General features: G+C 42.2%; 1 protein-coding gene across 23 annotated transcripts in view; it reads left to right on the forward strand.

The window, feature by feature from the left end:
• The window catches only part of PPP2R5C (protein phosphatase 2 regulatory subunit B'gamma), a 169,297-nt gene that overhangs the window by 54,921 nt on the left and 93,452 nt on the right, over window positions 1-20,924 (forward strand). For 4 of the 23 annotated variants that reach the window (XM_077941750.1, XM_077941753.1, XM_077941749.1 and 1 more), the window contains exon 1: window positions 8,470-8,785. The exons of 15 other annotated variants lie outside the window; for them this stretch is intronic. In XM_077941750.1, the coding sequence (XP_077797876.1) occupies window positions 8,764-8,785 (22 nt within the window). In that variant the 5' untranslated portion in view covers window positions 8,470-8,763. Of the gene's footprint in view, window positions 1-3,732; window positions 3,829-8,469; window positions 8,786-16,802; window positions 16,907-20,924 lie in introns of those variants that run through there. 4 more of the 23 variants (XM_077941755.1, XM_077941754.1, XM_028851846.2 and 1 more) reach the window with 2 other exon arrangements.

Raw genomic sequence — 20,924 nt, forward strand, 5'->3', positions numbered from 1 at the left:
TGTATTTTTAGTAGAGACAGGGTTTCACCATGATGGCCAGGCTGCTCTCGAACTCCTGAGCTCAGGTGATCCGCCCGCCTCGGCCTCCCAAAGTTCTGGGATTACAGGCATGAGCCACCGCACCTGGCCTATCTAGTGTATTTCTTAGCTAAATACCTGATCAGTGGAATGAAAAGCTCATCAAAAGCTGTACTTTATTTTTCTCTCAATCCTCTATACAGTTGATGTATTTCAATGAAAAACGTATAGGAGATGGCTTTTGCTGCAAGGCAGAAACCTGCTGAGCAGACATTATACCCAAGTTCAAGAGTAAGACTACCAAAAAAGTGCCAGACTTTACACAAGGTGGCTGGTTGAAAGAGCAGACACAGGTGCCCACTCCACTCTGGGCCTTGCTCAGGCGCTGTTTCCTCTCCCTGTCGCACTGGAAATAGGACCGCCAAGTGGAGAACTTCTTTTTTTTTTTTTTTGAGACGCCCTGTCGCCCAGGCTGGAGTGCAGTGGCGCGATCACGGCTCACTGCAAGCTCCGCCTCCCGGGTTCCCGCTATTCTCCTGCCTCAGCCTCCTGAGTAGCTGGGACTACAGGCGCCCGCCACCGCGCCCGGCTAATTTTTTGTATTTTTAGTAGAGACGGGGTTTCACCGTGGTCTCGATCTCCTGACCTTGTGATCCGCCCGCCTCGGCCTCCCAAAGTGCTGGGATTACAGGCGTGAGCCACCGCGCCCGGCATGGAGAACTTCTAAACGTGGGGTAAATAATTTCTCTCACTGACATCTTGGAAAAAAGACACTGGCTAAAATGCATGGGGACAAATCAATACTCCTACAGCAGGTAGAAGTCTGGCTTTATTTTAGGCCCTTGAATTACACATAAATCAAAAACTCTTCTAGTTTAAAAAAGAAAAAAAAGACTGAAGAGATACAACAGTTTGGTACAGTGAGTGAATCTAGATTAGATCCTTGTTCTAAAAAGTGTAAAATCAAACCTATTAGAGACATTTTGAAGGCAGCTGGAGAAAGTGGAGTGCAGAATGATGTTGGATGTGTGGAATTACTGCAAACTTTCTTGTCGTAAAAAGGTGTCCAAATTTTGTAAGGGACTTTTCTTATTCTGAGGGAATGCAGAATGAAGTAGTAATAAGTGAAGGATCATGATCTCTGCAACTTGAAATGATAAAGAGAAAAGTGGGTAAAAAGCAAATATGTCAAAGCATGAACAGTTGTTGAATCTAGGCGAGTGGATATACAATATACAAGTATTCATTGAAATTCTATGGAGATTTTAACTTTTTCATAATTTTCGAGAGAAATAAATATATTTTTTATATATATAGAAATATAGAAATATAAATTATATATAATATATAGAAATATATAAATATAAATTATATATAATATATAGAAATATATATTTTATATATAGAAATATATAAATATAAATTATATATAATATATAGAAATATATATTTTATATATAGAAATATATACATATTATATAAAAATATATTTTTATATATAGAAATATACATATATAAAAATATATATTTTATATATAGAAATATATAAATTATATATAAAAATATTACATATATGTAAACATATATAAATTATATATAAATATATATAATATATGTAAATATATAAAAATTATATATAAATATATTATATATATTATATATAAAATATATAATATATATATATATTTTTTTAGATGGAGTCTTGCTCTGTCGCCAGGCTGGAGTGCAGTGGCGCAATCTCAGCTCACTGCAACCTCCGCCTCCTGGGTTCAAGCAATTCCACTGCCTCAGTCTCCCAAGTAGCTGGGACTACAGGCGTGCACCACCATGCCTGGCTAGTATTTTGTGTTTTAATAGAGACAGGGTTTCACCATGTTGGCCAGGATGGTCTCGATCTCCTGACCTCGTGTTCCACCCACCTCGGCCTCCCAAAGTGCTGGGATTACAGGCATGAGCCACTGCCCCAGGATGAGAAATATATTTTTTAAAAATAAGGCTGTTTCGCTCTCTTATCATTTCAATATTCACTGGTGAAGGAAATATCTTTAAAAAGGTTCTGCTTTGGAAACAACGTACAAAGGAAATGTAATAACTTAGCTACTGTTTCCTAAGCCATGAGCAGTGGCCTTTCATGTTTGAGTCTTTGCCAGCCAGTGTTGGTCCTCTGGTTATAACTCACGGTAGCTGCACAGACCACCGCACCATCTTACCAAACAGCGTTTTTGGGGTGCATCACCATTTTTGATGTTTATTGCCATTTTTATTGGTCTTTTGGAGTGTAACTGCCTTTAAGGCACACCGGAAGATAAGATAAAACCAAAGTTTCCTGCACACTTTAACAGGCAGGGTGTTTGGTGGTTAAGGGTAGGACCTGGAGCCACATGCCAGGGTCAGATCACCACCACCCCTCACCCCACCCACCCCAGGCAAGCTCAGCTGTCCAGGGCATGTGACTCACTCTCTGTTTCTAGAAATGGAACGTGAAATGGGAATAATAATACAGGCTACCTCTTTGGGGTTTTTTGAAAGTTAAGTGAATGCACGTAAAGAGCTTAAAATGGCGCCTGGAGTGTCATGAGACTCAGTGTTTGTGGTGTCTGTGGTTACCTCTTTCGCAGGTTGTATGTGGTACTCCAGAGCCCCGCCACTTAGCCATGATCTGTTTTCTTTTTCTCCAGCTGTATTATCTGTATTTGTTCTCTCAAAGCTCATCTGTCTCTCTGTCTTTCTCTCTTTTACCCAGCCTTTTCATCTCTTGCAGTTTGCTTGGCATTTCACCATTTGGAAGAAATTAGTATCATCGGTACCTCTGGAGTTTGCACTATGTTCTGCTTATAGATTGTGTGTAGTTACCTACTAAGATGGTCCTAAGCACATGTCCACAGCCTCAGTTCAGAGTATACTTAGTGCTCCCTATTCAGTCTTTCTGTTCCTGTGCTCCAGTCCGTGAAGTCTAGAGTAAAATAAGAAATTAGCATTTATATACATCTCCCCTCCTCATCTTTAGAAGAAGAGTTTCAGTATCACATTCATAAGAAATTTCATATTTAAAAGTTAGTGTTACAGTCGCAGTGCCTCACACCTGTAATACCTGCACTTTGGGAGGCCAAGGTGGGCAGATCACCTGAGGTAAGGAGTTCAAGACCAGCCTGGCCAACGTGGTGAAACCCCATTTCTACTAAAAATATAAAAATTAGCCAGCGTGGTGGCAAGTGCCTATAATCCCAGCTACTTGGGAGGTTGAGGCAGGAGAATCACTTAAACCTGGGAGGCGGAGGTTGCACTGAGCCGAGATGGCACCACTGCACACCAGCCTGGGTGACAGAGTGAGACTCTGTCTCAAAAGAAAAAAAAAAAAAAAAAAAGTTACAGATATCTGTGGTTAATCTCAAATAGGGTGACTTTACATGTCATTTCCCTTTAGTTGTTTTTAAGTGCAGATGTTGCTTTAATTAAATAATATTTGAAATAAGTGGGATCCCAACTCTAACCTTGTATCTTACTGTTTTTAAATGTTGATATTTTGGTGTTTTCAGTAGAATTTGAGCTGTTAACAGTGTTTGATTAGGTTTTTTCAGTTTCTTTGTCATCGACGTTTGTGACCTCGTTATAATACACATGGATTTTTATCTGCTGGTTGTGTTGCTCACGAGCAATGTGTTCTAATTATGGTATTTTAACGTGTAACTTGTGAAACCAGTAATGTTTCACTCTAGGGAACAAGTCCTGGAGAACCTTAAGCCCCAGAGAACCACCTCCACTTCTTCCTAAGCTGCTGGTTCTTTATTCTTTGCGGGCTTCAAGGAGGAGGTGGGCGGTGCGGGTGTCTGTATATGTGTGTTCACATTTGTAGACAGTTTCTGCCCATGTATAATTAGGAATGGGTTGTTGGTTTTGTTTTTTTTTTCCCCAGCTTTATGTAGTTGGTCAGACTTCTCAAAGGCGGGTAGCGTTGGTTAATTGTTCTCTTGGAATTCTGAAGCCTTTGTGTGGAGCAGTGTTCACCCTGGGCAGCCCGTGGCCCCTGGGGTCACAGAGCTGCTTTCCAGGGCGTTTGCAAGGCCATCACTGTCTCGTAAGATCACCAAGATCTGATTTACCTCTTTTGCTGTGTGGACGTTTGCCCTGGTGGTGCAAAGGCAGTGGCAAGTAGCATGGCGCCTTTCTTTCATCAAGCAGGACAGCGGTGCTCAGCTAGCAGCACGCCAGTCTGACCAAGGATGTCCTTGATGAAGCATGAAGTTACTAGTTTTTTAAGTCTCAACTGTTTTGTATACCTTTTTACTTTTGTTTTGTTTGGGTTTGTTTTGGTTAGGTTTTTTTGTTGCCCAGGCTGGAGTGCAGTGGCGCAATCACAGCTCACTGCAGCCTCAACCTCCCCAGCTCAAGCACTTCTCCCACCTCAGCCTCCTGAGTAGCTAGGGCTACAAAGAAGCACTACCACACCCAACTTTTTTTTTTTTTTTTTTTTTTGTGGTAGAGCTGGGGTCTCACTGTGTTGCTCAGGCTGGTCTCAAACTCCTGGGCTCAAATGATCCTCCTGCTTTGGCCTCCCACAGCGCTGGGATTAGAGGCGTGAGCCACTGCAGCCAGCCTCCTTTTTGATTTTGCGTGACGAAATGCAGAGTTCACATAAAGCCCTTCTAGCATGCTGGAGTGCGATGGCCGTCTCGAAGAAAAGCGCCCGTGCTGATGTGTGAGTTACGAGCCAAAATAGCCACTTTTTCCAGGAACTTATAAATTATGAGAACAGTAATGTAAAATCATTTTTACTTGACAGAACAAAAAGCAAACAAACGATAGATATTAAGACTTAAATATTTGGCTGATATTTTCTAGAAAATCTATGAAGTGAGCTTACCAATGCAGGGGAAAACAACTGCACCACTGTTTTTGGCCCATGATAAAATTTGAGCTTTCAAGAAAAATCTGAACTTTGGAGAACTTTTATCTGCCAGTGTAAGTGTGGCAGCTCCCAGTGCCACCGACTCTTCTGCCGAGAGGGGTGGCAACATTAGCAAGTGGAGTTTCTTCGTGTATACGGTGGGAGGCCGCACAATACGTGCAGCAGTGTGCTCTCAGTGACCGACAAACGATGCTACAAACAAGCGTGGGCGAAGAGCCGCCCCAAGTGTAAGAGATACTGCCGGGTGTTAATGTAACTGACGGGTTCATCAATACGGTTTCAGATTCCTCATTGCAACTAATCTTTAAGGAACTATCACTTGTTGAATTTTAGCGTAGGCAAAGAAAAACATTGGCAATTTTTTGAGAAGCTATTGAAACCTCCCTTTTCCCACCAGACATGTCTGTCTGAGCCTGGGGTGTTTCTTTACATATACTTGAACCAAAATAGCATATCACAGCAAATTGAACACAGAAGCACCTCGGCGGATCCGCCTGTCTTCTGTTGAGTATTGAAGATCCATGCAAAAATGTACAACAGGGCCATTTTCTCGCTGGTTTCTTTTTGAAAATAAGTTTATTTTCATAAAATGTTACTTAACATGAAGTGAACCTATTGCTAATTTAAATGAATAAGTAAATATTTTTAAAATTTTCAAATATGGTCAATATCAATGGATATAACCCCCATAATCAAAGCTCTTTAGGGTTCACCATACTTTCTAAGAACGTAAATAGGTCTTGACACCAAAAAAATGGAAAACTCTTGGCCTAGGAAATTTTTCTAGAATGGGCTGGATGTGACCCTTAGTTTTTACCAAGCTTCCTTGGTTTTTTCCCTCTTTTCTCTAGGGAAAAAAAAAAAAAAAATTAAGTAGTCAGCAGAATCATCTAAATTGGTCTCTGGGACCATGAGAGCTGAGAGCATCCGGAGCCCACCTAACCCTGGTCCTTCCTCCTGCCTTGGTCAGTTTCCTTCTGTGTTCTTCAAATCTTTTTTTTAAAGCCATTTTCAAGTCATCAGTTAATATGTGAATACAACCACCTTTACATTTTTTCTTCATTGCAAATAAAACTGAAATTTTCGCTAACCTTATCCCCTGAGATTGGTCTACCATCCCCACATCTCAAAGTGACTGCTACTTAGAGTTTGCTGTATGTCATTCCAGACCATTTTCTCCCTGTGGGGTGGGGTGTGTGTGTGTGTGTATCCACATAAATAATATAAATATATATTTATTCACAGAGTATATAGCATTTTTTGTTTCATCTCTTTAAAAAATTGACATGAGAGCAGTTTTAGTAACAAAAACCTTTTATACGTTCTTAGTATCTTGTTAGCCCTCTCGGTTCTTAATGCTCTGACCTGGTGTTACGTCATATATCCTGTATTATACTGTGTATACATACATTGCATAAATGCTTAATGTGGTCTCGCATGTTTTTCTGTGAATTTGGCTTAAACTTTCAGACTAGCAAGGTGTCTAGGAGGTGGCGGCAAGTGGAACGTGGAGCTGTCACAGACACTCAGCCTCCACAGCCTGTGCATGGATGCTCTAGGCTAATTTTACAGATGTAATGACCAGGCCAGAGTGAAACCATGTTGTCTGATTTTAGAACAGAGGTCAGTTATGCTTCACCAAGCTGCTGGAAATGTGGAATTTTGTTTCTCAATTCTTGGACCTGGTCCTGAGGAGATGTTTCCCTTTAGAGAACATCATTGATGCTTTTAAAAGTATTTTATTAGATGTTGAAAACATTGAGGTCTTATTAATTTAATGACCCCACCACCACCGCCCCCCAGCCCCCCCCCCCGGCCCCTCCCCACATCCTTTCCTGAATTATTACATCAAATCATACAGGAATCTGGCGCTATCAGAGCCAGAGTTAAGGCCTAATAGTGTCACTAGTTACTGAGGTTCTTGATTAAGTCACCATACTTTCCTGAATCTCCAAATAAGTTACATTAAAAATGCATTTGATTAAATTACTTATTTTCAAGGGAATTGGAAGAAAGGGACTGTGATTGGTTTTCCGATCTAATCCCCCGAAGATGAAAACACGAATGAAAATGAACATATTTCTCCTTTTATATTATTCTTAGTTAAGAGAAATGCTCTGCCGGGAGAAACCTTAAATGACTATCCAATGGGTAGGGTGTTTTAAAGAATCTAATAAATTCAGATACTTTTTCTTTTTACACAAAGTCACAAATGACGTTATGTTGATAAGTGTTTTTATGACTTATCTTAAACAACATTTAAATTTAAGCCAATGTTAAAGTTGTGATTTTGGGAAATTTTTTACTTATCCTTCCTCTCTTCCCTACTTCCTCCCCTTAAGAACCCGATTCTTATTTTCTCATTTATATCCCAGATGAGGCTGTCAGGTATTGAAACCGACCTTTTGAAGACATGTAAACTTTTTGGGGACTGACTTTTCTCATTCAAATAGTCTAATATCAGTGGATATGAACTCTGCATGTTTTTACTTTTAAATCTTATGCATCATTTAAATGTTAACTTTCAAAATATTAATCTTGAATTGTCACATTTTTGTGTGAGTTGGCATTGTCCAATTAAATGAACATAAATTATACTGCCTACATAGATTGGAAAAATATCTTTTGGTGGGCTGTGTATATGCACACGTGTTTATGTAAAACCAAATACCAACTTACAAAAACCGGTTCAGTCTTACAGTCTTGTTTAGTGTAACATACGGGCGGAGACATTTGCTTATTTGAGCCTTTTCACCCTTTATTTGTAAAAAGGAGGAGAGCCCTTAAGTAAAATGTAAACTAAACTTGGAACCCCTAAAATAATTTTGAACTACTTCACATTTAAATGTTTTTTTTAAAAAAAAGCAAAGTTTAAGAAGCATGTTTGGTAAAGAGTTCTTTGGCAGGAAATGGGGACTTATCAGCCAAGCTAATAGCCTTAGCTATGGCATCCATAGTAACTAACACATGCTGCCGATGTAAATATTTGTTGTCAAGATTTATGCCAGCGAGCAGTGCTGCAGAACCCAGGCAAAGCAGTTCAGGCCAGTGAAATTAAAGCATCAGCCACCAATGTTTGATTCCTTTTGTATTATCCGGTATTCCAAGCATGACAGCATCATTCATCTCTTCTAGGGTTTTTCAAAATAGTTTAGCCATAAGAAAAATAATCCTGCTGACGAGTTGATGGGTGCAGCACACCAACATGGCACAAGTATACATATGTAACAAACCTGCACGTTATGCACATGTACCCTAGAACTTAAAGTATAATAATAATAATAAATAAATAAATAAAAGAAAAAAAAACTGTTACCGATCACACAAAAAAAAGAAAGAAAAAGAAAAAGAATCCTAGAGAACCAGTTTACTCGGAGTAATTCGGTACCCCCTCCCCCACAGCATGATAGATACCCAAATGAGAATAGAGAGGCTGTTATTGTTTGTCATTAGCACCCTGGAACCTTTTTCATCTTCAAAGCTCCTTGCAAAAGGGTTCATTAGCCGTCGCCCTCTTTCCTAGGAGATAGTAAACATGTTTGATTAGTCCTACTTTGACAGTGGTGGAAACCAAAGCAGAGAGGTTCTCCAACTTGCCTGAGGTCCGAGAAGGAGCTGGTGACAGAGACCAGATACCGAACCAGCGCTTGGGTTTTCTGACTCACGGTTCTGGGCTCACCCCTCTCGGAGCATGCACTGAGCCTGCCCTTGCAGGTTTCTTTATCACAGGGATCTATCTACACGGTACTCTCTGCTCTCAGCTTTTTACAGTGGTGTAGAGTGCAGTGCAGCTGAAACCAGGTTAGTTGATCTTATGGTGTCATCTAGAAAAACAAGAGATGCAGATTCTGGGTCACGAAGGTAAGACTGTACTTTGAGGGTTTGTGGTTATGGGCGAAATTAACTTATCTGAGCCTTACATTGTCTCACTAGGCACAGTGCCCACCTGTTCCGTGGCACAGCCCCAGAACTCCTGTTGAAGAAACAGACTCCAGGACTGACTTTCCACTTGATTTTAGGAGCTCGCACATCCCAAGAGATTCATGTTCAAGCTGCATTTTAGACCTAGCTGACAAGGGTATTTTCGTGCTAAACATAAACTTACTATTGGTAAAGATTCTTAATGAGTAATTCTTAGGATTCAGTACAAAATTAGATATATCCTTTTTATTGGTAATGATAGAGCGTGGAGTTCTTGCAGGGTGGGGGAGAGAGGCATTCATCCGAAAACTGGCTGTGTTTTAGTGTAAACATTTGTCTACGGGGAAACAGTAGGAAAGCATCAAGAAATACTTCTTGATGTATACAATTGAGGTGTTGTTTACATTGTAGTGAAAGAAAACCTCCGCATGCATGTTCCTGATTTTAATAAAGCTCTGCAGAGATTTCCTTCCTCATTCTTTGCTTTTGACTCTGCGTATGTCCTGTTGCTAATTTAAGTGTTGGTGACCCTATGTCCTTTGTTGTGCCAAACAAGGTTCAAATTAAGACTAAAAAAATTTCTGAGTTCATTTCAAGTGGAAGGACAACATGATACCTAACACAGAAGAGAACAAAATTTAGTTTTGACTTTCTGCCCTATGTCCACCTAAAGCTGTATTTCATTCACTCACTAATATGTAGAAATCAACTGTGCTTAGTGCTAAGAACTGGTCATGTTATAGGTGCTGTGGGTGCGTGTCTGCGTTGGCTTCAGGAGAGAGCAGGCCCTGTGGGGCCCAGCAAGGCCTCCCAGGAGAAGCAATGCATTAGCTGAAGTTACTAATTGGTGGTTCTAAGATGCAGTTGGGAAGATGGGATGATGTAGCCTGCTGGGGTATGTGTTGGGGGTGGGTGTCGCACTGTGGTGAGAGAAATCCTGGAAAAGGGTGTGTATCAAATAAGTAGCATCCGTTTATGACTGATGAAAGGAGAGCAGCAGAGAGCAGTTAAGTGGAAGGCAGGACACAGCAGCGGTGTCTCGTGCCACCGTCTTCGTCACTACACAAGGGGAAGTTGGGCTAAGAATAAATTTGTTTTGGTTCCAGGATGAAACCCAAGAGATACAGAAGAAACTGAAAGTGATACTTTTGGCAGAGAAATAGGATAAGAGGGTTTTCACCGTGTGTGTGTGTGTGTCTTGATGAATGTTTTACTTATTTAAAAAATATAAAGAAGTCATAGCATTAAAAGTGGGAGACATATACTGATAATAGAATCCGGGCATTACTATCTTTCTGTGTCTTAGAAGTTACTACTATGATTTTAGCCACTTAACTGGCTAGAACAGTTTTGAAAGGCCAAGATCATGGGTTTAAGATTAGAGACTTGACCAAGAGGTAACTTTCCTAGTCCTTATCATAGAGTGCACGCTCCCAGCTTTTGCCCACCCTGTTTGGGGTGCACACACTCATCAGTGAGGGCAACAGAACACAGCATGCAGGTGGAACTGTGCAGGTCAGTCACCACTCCACCTCCCAGCCAGGGCCTCACTCTGAGTCCATCCACCTCCCAGCCAGGGCCTCACTCCGAGTCCATCATTTGGATTGTACTGAACTTTCACGTTGGCATTTCATTTAGTTGAATGAACCAGTTTTGTTGTATTTCAGATATTCTCACTGTGTGGTCAGACCTGTTCAGTTTTTGTAGGTGAACGGCAAAGCTGTCAAAACCAGATCTGCTGAAAAACCAAAATGTTCAGTGTCATCTTTGGTAGAGGGGATTATCAGAAACTTCTGGGGCGGGAAGGGAAACTTAAGAAACTTAAGAAGGAAGTTGGGGAAGATAGGACCTCATGGCTTTGGTTTTTCTGGTGTTCCAAGGGAGGAGGCTTCTGGAGAATTGAGGGGGAACAATAAGTGACAAGCATGAAGAATGAAGAGGGAACTGACCAAGGATCAGTGAGAGGTGGCCCAGAGGGCGTGGTCAGAGGTGGCTATCACGGCTATCACAGCAAAGTCTTTACTCCGAGAACCAAGTCTTTATCATATATATGTTTTGCAGATATTTTTCTCATACTGTGGGTTGTCTTTTTCACTGTCTTGGTGGTATCATTTGCAGCACACGTTTTTAATTTAGAGGAAGACCAGTTTATCTTGGTTTGTCTTCTGTCTCCTATGCTTACAGTGTCATAGCTATGAAACCATTGTTGAATCCAGATTTACTCTTATACATTCTTCTAAGAGTTTTTTAATATTAGCTCTCTTACATTTTCGTCTTTGTTCCATTTCATGTTAGTCTTTATATAGGGTGTGAGGTAAGGGTCCAACTTCATTTATTTGCATGTGAATATCCAGTTTTCCCAGCACCGTTTATTGAAAAAACTATTATTTCCCCTATTGAATGGGTTTGGCATACTTGTTGAAAATCAGTGGACCATAAATAGGGTTTATTTCTGGATTCTCTATTCCATTGGTCTGTATGTCTGTCCTTATGTCTGTACCACACTGTCTTGATTACTATAGCTCTGTTGTAAGGTTTAAAATCAGGAAGTGTGAACTCTCCAACTTTGTTCTTTTTTTCAAAATTGTTTTGGTATTTTGGGTCCCTTTTGGTATATTGGGTCCATTTTACTCAGTGGTGTAACGATATGTGCATTTCCATATGAATTTTAGGATCAGCTTAGCAATGTTCCTTGTCTCTTTCTCTTAATTCTGTAGCCTTTCCTGGGTTAGAATCAGATTAGGACAGTGCTCCCTGGAATCTGCCCAGTAGCTGCTCTGACTGTGAGTAGAGAACCCGTGGGCCATCTGGGCACTTAATCTGAAATGGTCCATGAGGAACCCCTAAAATGTTTAAGTTTCTGAAATCCCTGGTTTTATTGTAAAAAGCTATTTGAATTTAGTATTCCGTTTCATGATTATTATAGTTAGGTGTAAAAATGTTTAACTTTTTTTTTTTTCTTTTTGTTTTTTTGTTTGTTTGTTTGAGAGGGAGTCTTGCTGTGTCACCCAGGCTGGAGTGCAGTGGAGTGATCTCGTCTCACTGCAGCCTCTGCCTCCTGGGTTCAAGCGATTCTTGTGTCTCAGCCTCCCTAGTATTTAGGATTACAGGTGTGTGCCACCACACCCTGCTAATTTTTGTGTTTTTAGTAGACACAGGGTTCTGCCATGTTGGCCAGGCTGGTCTCGAACTCCTGACCTGAAGTAACCTGCCCGCCTTGACCTCCCAAAGTGCTGGGATTACAGGCTTAAGCCACCACACCCAGCCTTATTTAACATTTTTCAACTGCATGGAAAACTGATATTCTAGGATGTATATTGAGTTTATCCTGTGGCTTTATGCATCCTCCGGAATGCATACCTCAGCATAAAAGGCCAAGTTAGGGAGAAACCTGCCTGCTGGAGTTCTTGGATTTATAAAAGTTCTTTCCTTGACTGTCTGCCTTCTGACCTCTCCAGACCATAGCTAGCAGAGCCGAACTAAAGGGCAGAGACGACACTGATCTGCTGCCATCTGCACTGGGCAAGATGGCCTCACCTGACTCACAGCTGTTGCTTTCTCTCTCAAAGCCACTATCTTTTTCTGCTGATTCTTAAAAGAGAGTTGGATCTTGTCAATTTTGGCCATCAAAAAGATTGAACTCTTGCAGGATTAAATCCATTATTTTCCTAAATTACCTTGTTTTGGGAAATCAGTTCTCGGCCATAAGTGTAGGCTCAGGTGCGCTGAGGAGGGCACCCCAGACACCCGTGGTGCTCTGTGACAGGACTTACCTGTCAAAGGCAAAAATAAGGGTGATGTCGTGTGAGTTTTCCATTAAGCTAAATTTATTCAATGTACAGGACTATCTTTTATTCCGAAATTGTCTTCTTGTTCCCCATAACCTTGGAAGTGAGATACTGTCTTTTTCAGTATTAAAATGTCTTTTCTGTAGGATTTTTTTTTTAACGGATCTTATTTGTGGTTAGGATGACAACCCAGCATCAGTCCTCAGGATTCTTTATGAAATGTTCCCCGTCTGTGAAATTCTAACTCTAGAATTTCACTTTAGACCGCAAATCCCAGATTTGTACCTCATTTACATTTGTAGTAACCACATCATATTTCAAATGATTTGTGTAACCTAAAAGCCCATTTTTTTATTCTTTTCACACGAAATGTCCAGAATGGGCAAATCCATAGAAACAGAAAGCAGATCAGAGGTTGCCAGGGGCTGTGGAGAGGGAGGAAGGGGGAGTAATTACCTACAGGGACGGGGAGTTCTTCTGGGATCGTGAAAAAGTTTTGAAACTCGACAGAGGGCTGATCGCACAACATTGTAAATGCACTAAATGCCCCTGAAGTGTACTTGAAATGGTTCATTATATGTTATGTAAATTTTCAATTTTTTTGAAAAGCCCATTTTATTCAGTGGATTAATGATATATAAGAAGACTGGAAGGTGTAGGGTGAGTGTTGTATTCAGAGGATATACATCAAGGCAAGGATACTCTGTATGCTTGTACACACACACAAATACATATACACAAAGAACATACCTATTATTAATTTATGTTTCTAAGTATGATCATTAGAAGCTGATTAGGTAAATAAACTTTCTGCTTTGGGACAAACAGAAAGATTTAACACTTCAATGAAATTCACAGATATTCTTTTTTTTTGTTTTTTTAGACAGTGGCTCACTCTGCCTCCCAGGCTGAAGTGCAGTGACACGATCTCGGCTCACTGCAACCTCCACATCCTGGGTTCAAGCGATTCTCTTGCCTCAGCCTCCCAAGCAGCTGAGACTACAGGCGTACGCCACCACACCTGGCTAATTTTTTGTATTTGTAGTAGAGATGGGGTTTCACTATGCTAGCCAGGCTGTTCTCGAATTCTGGCCTCAAGTGATCCACCTGCCTCAGCTTCTGAAAGTGCTGGGAGTACAGGCGCGAGCCACTGTGGCCTCAAAAGATACTCTTTATCTTACCTCAGAAGCTATGTTTTTCAGCCTTTCACACTGGAAAGTTGAAGTTGTGAAAATATCTTCAGGATAAATCTGAATTGTGTTTCTTTTATTGCTGAGTCTGGTCGATGTGTTCCTGGTGTTTAGTGGAACTCCGATCAACACAGGCTGAAGTTAGTCAGTGGGGTTCTCTCTGTGGGGTTCTAACCTTGAAATAGGAGCATGAGACTTGCCTTCCCCTTCTCCATTCCTCCAAGAAAGAGAAAGGAAAGGAAGAGAAAATAAAAAGCAACCGTGTGTTATTTTTAAGTTTAGTACAACATCTTTTTAACTCTTTTCTCTCCTTCTCCTGCTTCCTTCTTCAATCTCCAGCTACCATTCATTTCCTGATTTCGTTTATAGCTCTTACCAGGCAAGAAGGCCAAGCAGAAGGAACCTACATCAGGGAAGTGCCGGGCCAGGGGCCCCACCTGGACTTGGGGTTCTGGGCAGCCTGAACACAGATTTCTTAGTTTCCTGAAGTAATTGAGCTTGTTGCCTTAATTTCAGTTAAAATACTGATTGTGCTTAATTTTAACTGAGCATGAAGACCTCTTATAATATTCCATAAGGCTGGATATTTTTTTGAGGAAGACGATTTTTCCTCTTAACCTTGCCTCTGTGTGTGTGTGTGTGTGTGTTTGGTCAGTGTTTAGACAGTTTTCCATGCACGGACCCTGATCACAGCGGGAGCAGGCAACGTGAGATGCCCCTCATCAGACATCCAGCTCCACATGGTAGCCTTCCTGCCCACAGGTCATCCTTACGCAGTGCCTTCAAATTGAGTGTCTTCAAAGGTGCTGCTTAGTCTCAGTTTGGTTGTTCTATTACTGTCGTATTTTTCTTTTTTGCAGTATTGAAATGTTACTCGTAGGGACCGAACACTGGTTTTAGTGTCCATAGCGGCAAAAAAAAAAAAATTTTTTTCAAAACTTGTTTCTATTTGGTCCTCTGTGACCCAAGTTATTGCTTAGCTTTCTTTCCTGGTAAGAGCCAGAAACGAGATTAGGACGTGAATGGTATTTTCTGAACCCTCAGAGTGTGTACAATACCATTTTGTAAAGAAAAGCATCTATATTCAAAGTAGATCTAAATAATTCCTAAAAATGCCAAATCGTTCTCCCATTCATTTTTCAAGACTTAAATATGTTCTAATCCATAGGAGAATGAGAGTTTCCAAGTTCATTAATTCGGGTTCCTGTTACCAACTCATATTTTACAGCCCATATAAAGTTTTATTTCAGTGAAACTTTTAGTTATCACAAGTAGAACTTGGGAACTCTACACTGCTGTCTCCAGACAAGACACAGGGTTTCACTTACATTAACAAAGGATGATCCATTCAGAATTGCAAACAAATGCTACATTGTACCCTTGGTAGTTGTGACCCGATTCAGTCCTGCTTTGAGGCTGACGACAGCCAAGTGTTGGCCCAAGTCAGCATAAATCAGAGCAACAGAAAATCCACCCGAGGTGGGGCCCCGGATTGGATATGCTTTGGACAACAGGTCCCCAGCCTGCACCTGAATGAATCCTCAGGCAGGCTTCTGTCTCTGCTCTAAACACTCATCCTGAAGTGTATCTGGACCATTTTAAGTACCATTCTAGCAGTGGTACTTAGTTATAATTAATATAAACATGTCATTCTATTAAAAGAAACCTGCAGCTTCTGTTAAGTTGGGTCAAATATAAGATACTGGGGTTTAAAGATGTAAATTGAAAATTCAGTTTCGGCCGGGCGCGGTGGCTCAAGCCTGTAATCCCAGCACTTTGGGAGGCCGAGGCGGGCAGATCATGAGGTCAGGAGATCGAGAGCATCCTGGCTAACACAGTGAAACCCTGTCTCTACTAAAAATACAAAAAAATTAGCCAGGCGTGGTGGTGGGCGCCTGTAGTCCCAGCTTCTGGGGAGACTGAGGCAGGAGAATGGCATGAACCCAGGAGGCGGCGGAGTTTGCAGTGAGCAGAGATCGCGCCACTGTACTCCAGCCTGGGCGACAGAGTGAGACTCTGTCTCAAAAAAAAAAAAAAAATTCAGTTTCATCCAGCAAGGAATACAGAGAAGCAGCAATAGAACCTGCCTGCCCTCAGGGAGCTTGCAGTCTAAGAGAACATAAATATGTATAATTTAAAGTAAAATGGAAGTGTCATTAACGGGGCAAGAGGATGCAAAGATTGCCTTCAGTTAGAGTGATAAGTACATTACCATCACAGCAGCATTTGCAGGTATTGGGGCTTTATTGTAAGTTTCTTCATTCAGCAAACACTTCCGAGCACTTTTGTGTCTGATCCTGTTATAGCTGGTGGAAAATTGTAGACTAACAACCCATGTGCAAATGACAACATCGTGTGTCATGTGCAGGGCTGGCAGCTACGCGGGGACATTAACAGAGCCCAGCAGAAGGGCACCTCACTCCACACCTGGGGAGAAAAGAGGTGTGCTGACTTCTGTTTGTTTATTTGTGCTTGTTTTACCATAAATGAAATATGAGCCTTCTTAATATGTTATCTGTGATATGTTGGCATAGATATCTTAATGTATAAAACATGCTTATATTTATGTATGACATTATGTTTATTTTTGGCTACATCCAGAAAACAATTTGATAAGGCTTAAACTACTAAAATATGTGCAACAGTGTGTTAAAGGAAACAAAATAACTAGAAGCCAGTTAGGAGGACCAGTTCAGCTTTTGAATGGGGCTATTCAACAGTTTCAGAAATTTTTTTTATGCTACTAATGGGCCAATGGGCATAGCATCTTTTTAAGCTTCCTTCCAGTTAGTGGTACTAAAACCATTGCAGATGCATAAAGGAAGATGCTTATCATCCTGTCTAATTGTAAGATGGGGTACTACTCCTTATCGTAGTACATTCCTTAAATAAGTACAAGAATTACAGTTGACCCCTGAACATCACAAGTTTGAACTGCACAGGTCCACTTATATGTGGGTTTTTTTCAACCAAATGCAGATTGCAAATGCACAAGATTCGAGACCTATGTATACAGAGGGCCAACTTTTCATACGCACGGGTTCTGCGGGCCGACTGTGGGACTTGAATATGCGTGGATTTGGGTAAGCGTGGTGGTCCTAGAACCAATCCCCTACATGGACTGCTGTGGTCTGTTACTTACATTGGCTTTAAAGTTGAGTTTAACTTGTCCAAAGACATTTAAGCAGCAATATTATGATACAGCTTTGAAGGCAAAACTTAAAAGAACCCATGGATAGCCTTGGATCCATGGAAATATTCTAATCCTGGGCTTCTAAATAGTATTGCATGTATAGAACAAAAGACTAGCAGGGGATTAGCAAAGGCTGAGAGCAAGTGGTCTGTCTGTCCTCATAATGAAAAGGAGCAGAACAGAACAACAGAGGTAAAGTGATTCTCTTGCTCCTCATTCAGGCAATCATTGGAGATTTGTTGAGCAATAATAGTCAACATAGAAATCTACAGCTTAGGCCAAATAGAGGATTTCTTGTTATCTTCTTTCTTTATGCTGTGGGAGAGCCCAGGATTCCTCCAAGTGCAGCAAGTGCACACCACTACTTATGGCAGTTATTTTAAGTGATTCAGAGTTGAGTATTATTTTACTTTAATAATTATGTATCGATGAATGTGAAACTGTATAATTAGCACATCAAATCCATGGTTTCTTGAATTACTGTTGCTTAGGACAGGTCTTAGTAAAAAAGTGTATCCATTTAAAGCAAAATACCAAGTAAATAAAAGCATGACTGTACACGGATTTGTGACGCTCTTGAAGGTGTTCATGCAGGACTGAAGTACGAGAAACCTCAGGGTGGGTGACTCTGGGCACCACCTGAGGAGTCTGTTCTGAAGACGCCTTCCCATCTCTTTCCTGGGTTACAAGCAGTGGAGACGCACTTGGGCTTGCTTTGATGAACACAAGTGTTTTTAAGGCACAGTCATGGAGGGACTCCACACAGAGAAGCAGGGTAGAGCTGGACTGTGGAGCCAGAAGGGTCCAGACTCCAGCAGCATGAGTGACCCCTCTGTGTCCTCGTCCACCCCGCCACTCCCAGTCTCTGCGTGTCATGCCCCTTCTTCCCCACACTTTACCGTGTAATTTCTCTGCATGCTCTTTTGCTTTTACTCAGGGACATAATACAGTTAGCAATGTGGGACCTCCAGCAAGTATTGAACTGTTGAGTAGCTGTTCTTCATTTGTAAAATGGGAGTGATAACAGTTTCTCTCTCACAGGACAGTTGTGGATGGTCAGGGAGGCTGGGGTGTGAACACTTGGCACAGCATCTGAAACGTGCTGGAATCAGTCATGTCCACCCTGGCAGTGATTAGAGCTGCCTGATTCTTCCCATGTTCCATCTAGTGAAAAGTCGTTGGTAGGTTCAATTTTCAGGAGAAAAACGTTGACTTGGTCAAAACATTGTCCTTGATCAAGTTGTTTACTCTTGCTCCAAGCCGCCCTGGAGTGTGGTCCAGGAAAAACATGGGCGCCTAGGTCCGCCCCTTGGCCAGCCGTGGCCAGAGGCCACCAGTGCTGCTGTTCACATGGCCAGTGTCAGGGTTTTAATTCAAGGTGGAGCTTCCCAACCATTCTGGTAATGAGGAGTCTTGCCTGATATGTCTTGGCCAGCTCTGATTGGTCAGATGTTTGAGGAAGATAGGGTTGCCAAAGATTCCTAGACTCTCCAAGTTTGGCAGAAGTTGGTAGAGGATCACACAGTTACCTAAAATGATTGGTTTAATTATATGGTTTGATCATTCTTCAGAAACCACCACCTTGGGTGAACCATTGTTCTTAATTTTGCCTTCATTTTTTGCTCTTGTTGTCTGGCCCCAAAGACACGCCCACTTGCGATTTTGTAAAGGATGCATTTTGTTGGGTTCCATTTTGAGAGGACACAGTTTGAGGGAGCACATGGACCTAAACTTGAGTTCCACCACCCCCAGCCAGATAAATTGCCGAGTTAGTTCACTGTTCCAAAACTGTTTTTTCAAGGCATTGTGGTAACAGGCCATGTGAAATTCCCTAACATGACTAGGGGTTTTCACTTCCCAGCTTTATTGAATCAAAGGGGTTTTTTTGGCATTTTTTGTTTTTGAGACAGAGTCTCACTCTGTCATCCAGGCTGGAATGTAGTGGTGCGATCTCAGCTCACTGTAACCTCCGCCTCCCAGATTCAAGTGATTCTCCTGCCACAGCCTCCCATGTAGCTGGGATTACAGGCACCCGCCACCACGCTCAGCTAACTTTTGTATTTTTGTAGAGACAGGGTTTCACCATGTTGGTCAGGCTGGTCTCAAAACTCCTGACCTCAAGTGATCCACCTGACTCAGCCTCCCGAAGTGCTGGGATTATAAGTGTCAGCCACCACACCCAGCCTGAATCAAAATTTTAACATTTGTCTCTTCCTCTGGGTGGCAAACGTGATCCAGTCAGGACAGATTATATCCCATGTGAAGAGTCACCCTGAGAATTTGAGCGGGGCATGCTGTGTGGTTACTTGGACTCCAGACCCTTGTCTGCAGAACTGGTGGGACCTTGACCTGGTCCTGTTCTCCTGTCTGCACACACAGGCCATTGAGGTGCTGAGGCTGCAGCAGTGACAGCAGCACTGAGGGTCAGCTTCAGGGGGACACTCTTCAAGCCAAACAAAAAGTCTTCTAAAAAAATGGAACTAAAGATGGTCCCTTGATGTGGCGTCTCAGTACAGCTGCTGAGGTGTCTCACAAGGCCACCAGCAAGTTAATCTGAGGAGGCATTTTCCTCTTGCAATCAGGAGGCTGTTCCAGCAGAAATGGCTCAAGGAGAAATTCTCCTCCCAGACACCCCAGTCTAGGGGGTGAAATTTCACTGGCTCATTGCCAGCCCCGGCCTCCAAATCTCTGTAAATTATGAGATCATAGAATGCATGCTTAAAGCCCCAGGCCTGTCAAGTTGCTTGGAGATACTCATACTGAGAATTTATTAAGATATTAATTTGGTTATCAGGAGTCTGGATGGGGATGAGAGGAGGGGATCTTCATTACATGCTGGGAAAATCAGAAATCAGCTCTAATTGCTACTACTCTTTCCTCTCCCAAGATGACTTTGCCAAAAAGCTGTGAGAAAAAGTCCTCAAATCTCAGAGATTGACTTGGTACTTGATGATACCCAGCTCGCTGGTGGGCCTGTGGCTACAGAGCCTCAGAGGAAGGTGAGAAGCTCTGGCCAGAGTCCTGCTTTGCTCCGCCTACTTGCCAGGGGCTTGGAGAAGTGTTTTGTTTTGTTTTGTTTTGTTTACTTTTTGGGAGTGTATTCAAAGCATATTCACAGTAAGGAAAAAAAAATGCAGCCTGTGTCTTTAGGGACTGGGAGTCTCTGATAACTGCCCAGCAACCCTAGAACTGGTAGGCTGACACTGGGCTGCTCCTCACGGTGGTGGGAGCATGGGCTGCTCAGCTGGGGCCATCTAAGGAAGCAAAGATGTGGTGCTGTCCTGCGGCTGGGGGAGCGGGATGAACTGGGATAAGGGAAGCCCAGGGCAGGGTGTTGGCACAGAGCTGGGAGGTGAATCACACCCAGGAACTGATGTGGCCTGAACTCCACAGTGACTGCCACCTGGGAACGCAGTTTACAGTCAGCGAGTGCTCAGGAGAACTCAGTAGAGGGGAATGTTGATGATTTAGGTATTTGGTTGGTGATCATGTTATCAAGTCAGATTTGCAGTTAAGGTGGTGTCCCAGACGTTTGTTCAGAGGGCTCCTTCCCACTTCTCATCTGTAATACCGGCTAGTGGGAAACCTGGCCCATGTCAGATTTGTATTAGGAACCATTGATTTCAATTCACGGGCTTACATTGAGGAATTCAAAGGTCTTAGAAGTAATATTCTCGTTAAGGCATCTGAGGTCTCCCGGGACAGACACAGTCTTCATCTTGACCACGAATGATGAGACCATCTTCTCCCCGTAAGGGACCAGCAGCATGTGTGGGACCACCCTGCCTGCACAGGTGTCCCCTCATGGGGTGCCTCTTGCCCATGCAGGTCACCAGGTGCTCTAGCCGCCCTGCCTGGGCTCAGGCATCAGCACTGTCCCATCTAAGGTCTAACCTCTCGGTAGACCT

This window comes from Macaca mulatta, chromosome 7 (genome assembly GCF_049350105.2).
Source record: "Macaca mulatta isolate MMU2019108-1 chromosome 7, T2T-MMU8v2.0, whole genome shotgun sequence".
Lineage (NCBI taxonomy): Eukaryota > Metazoa > Chordata > Mammalia > Primates > Cercopithecidae > Macaca > Macaca mulatta.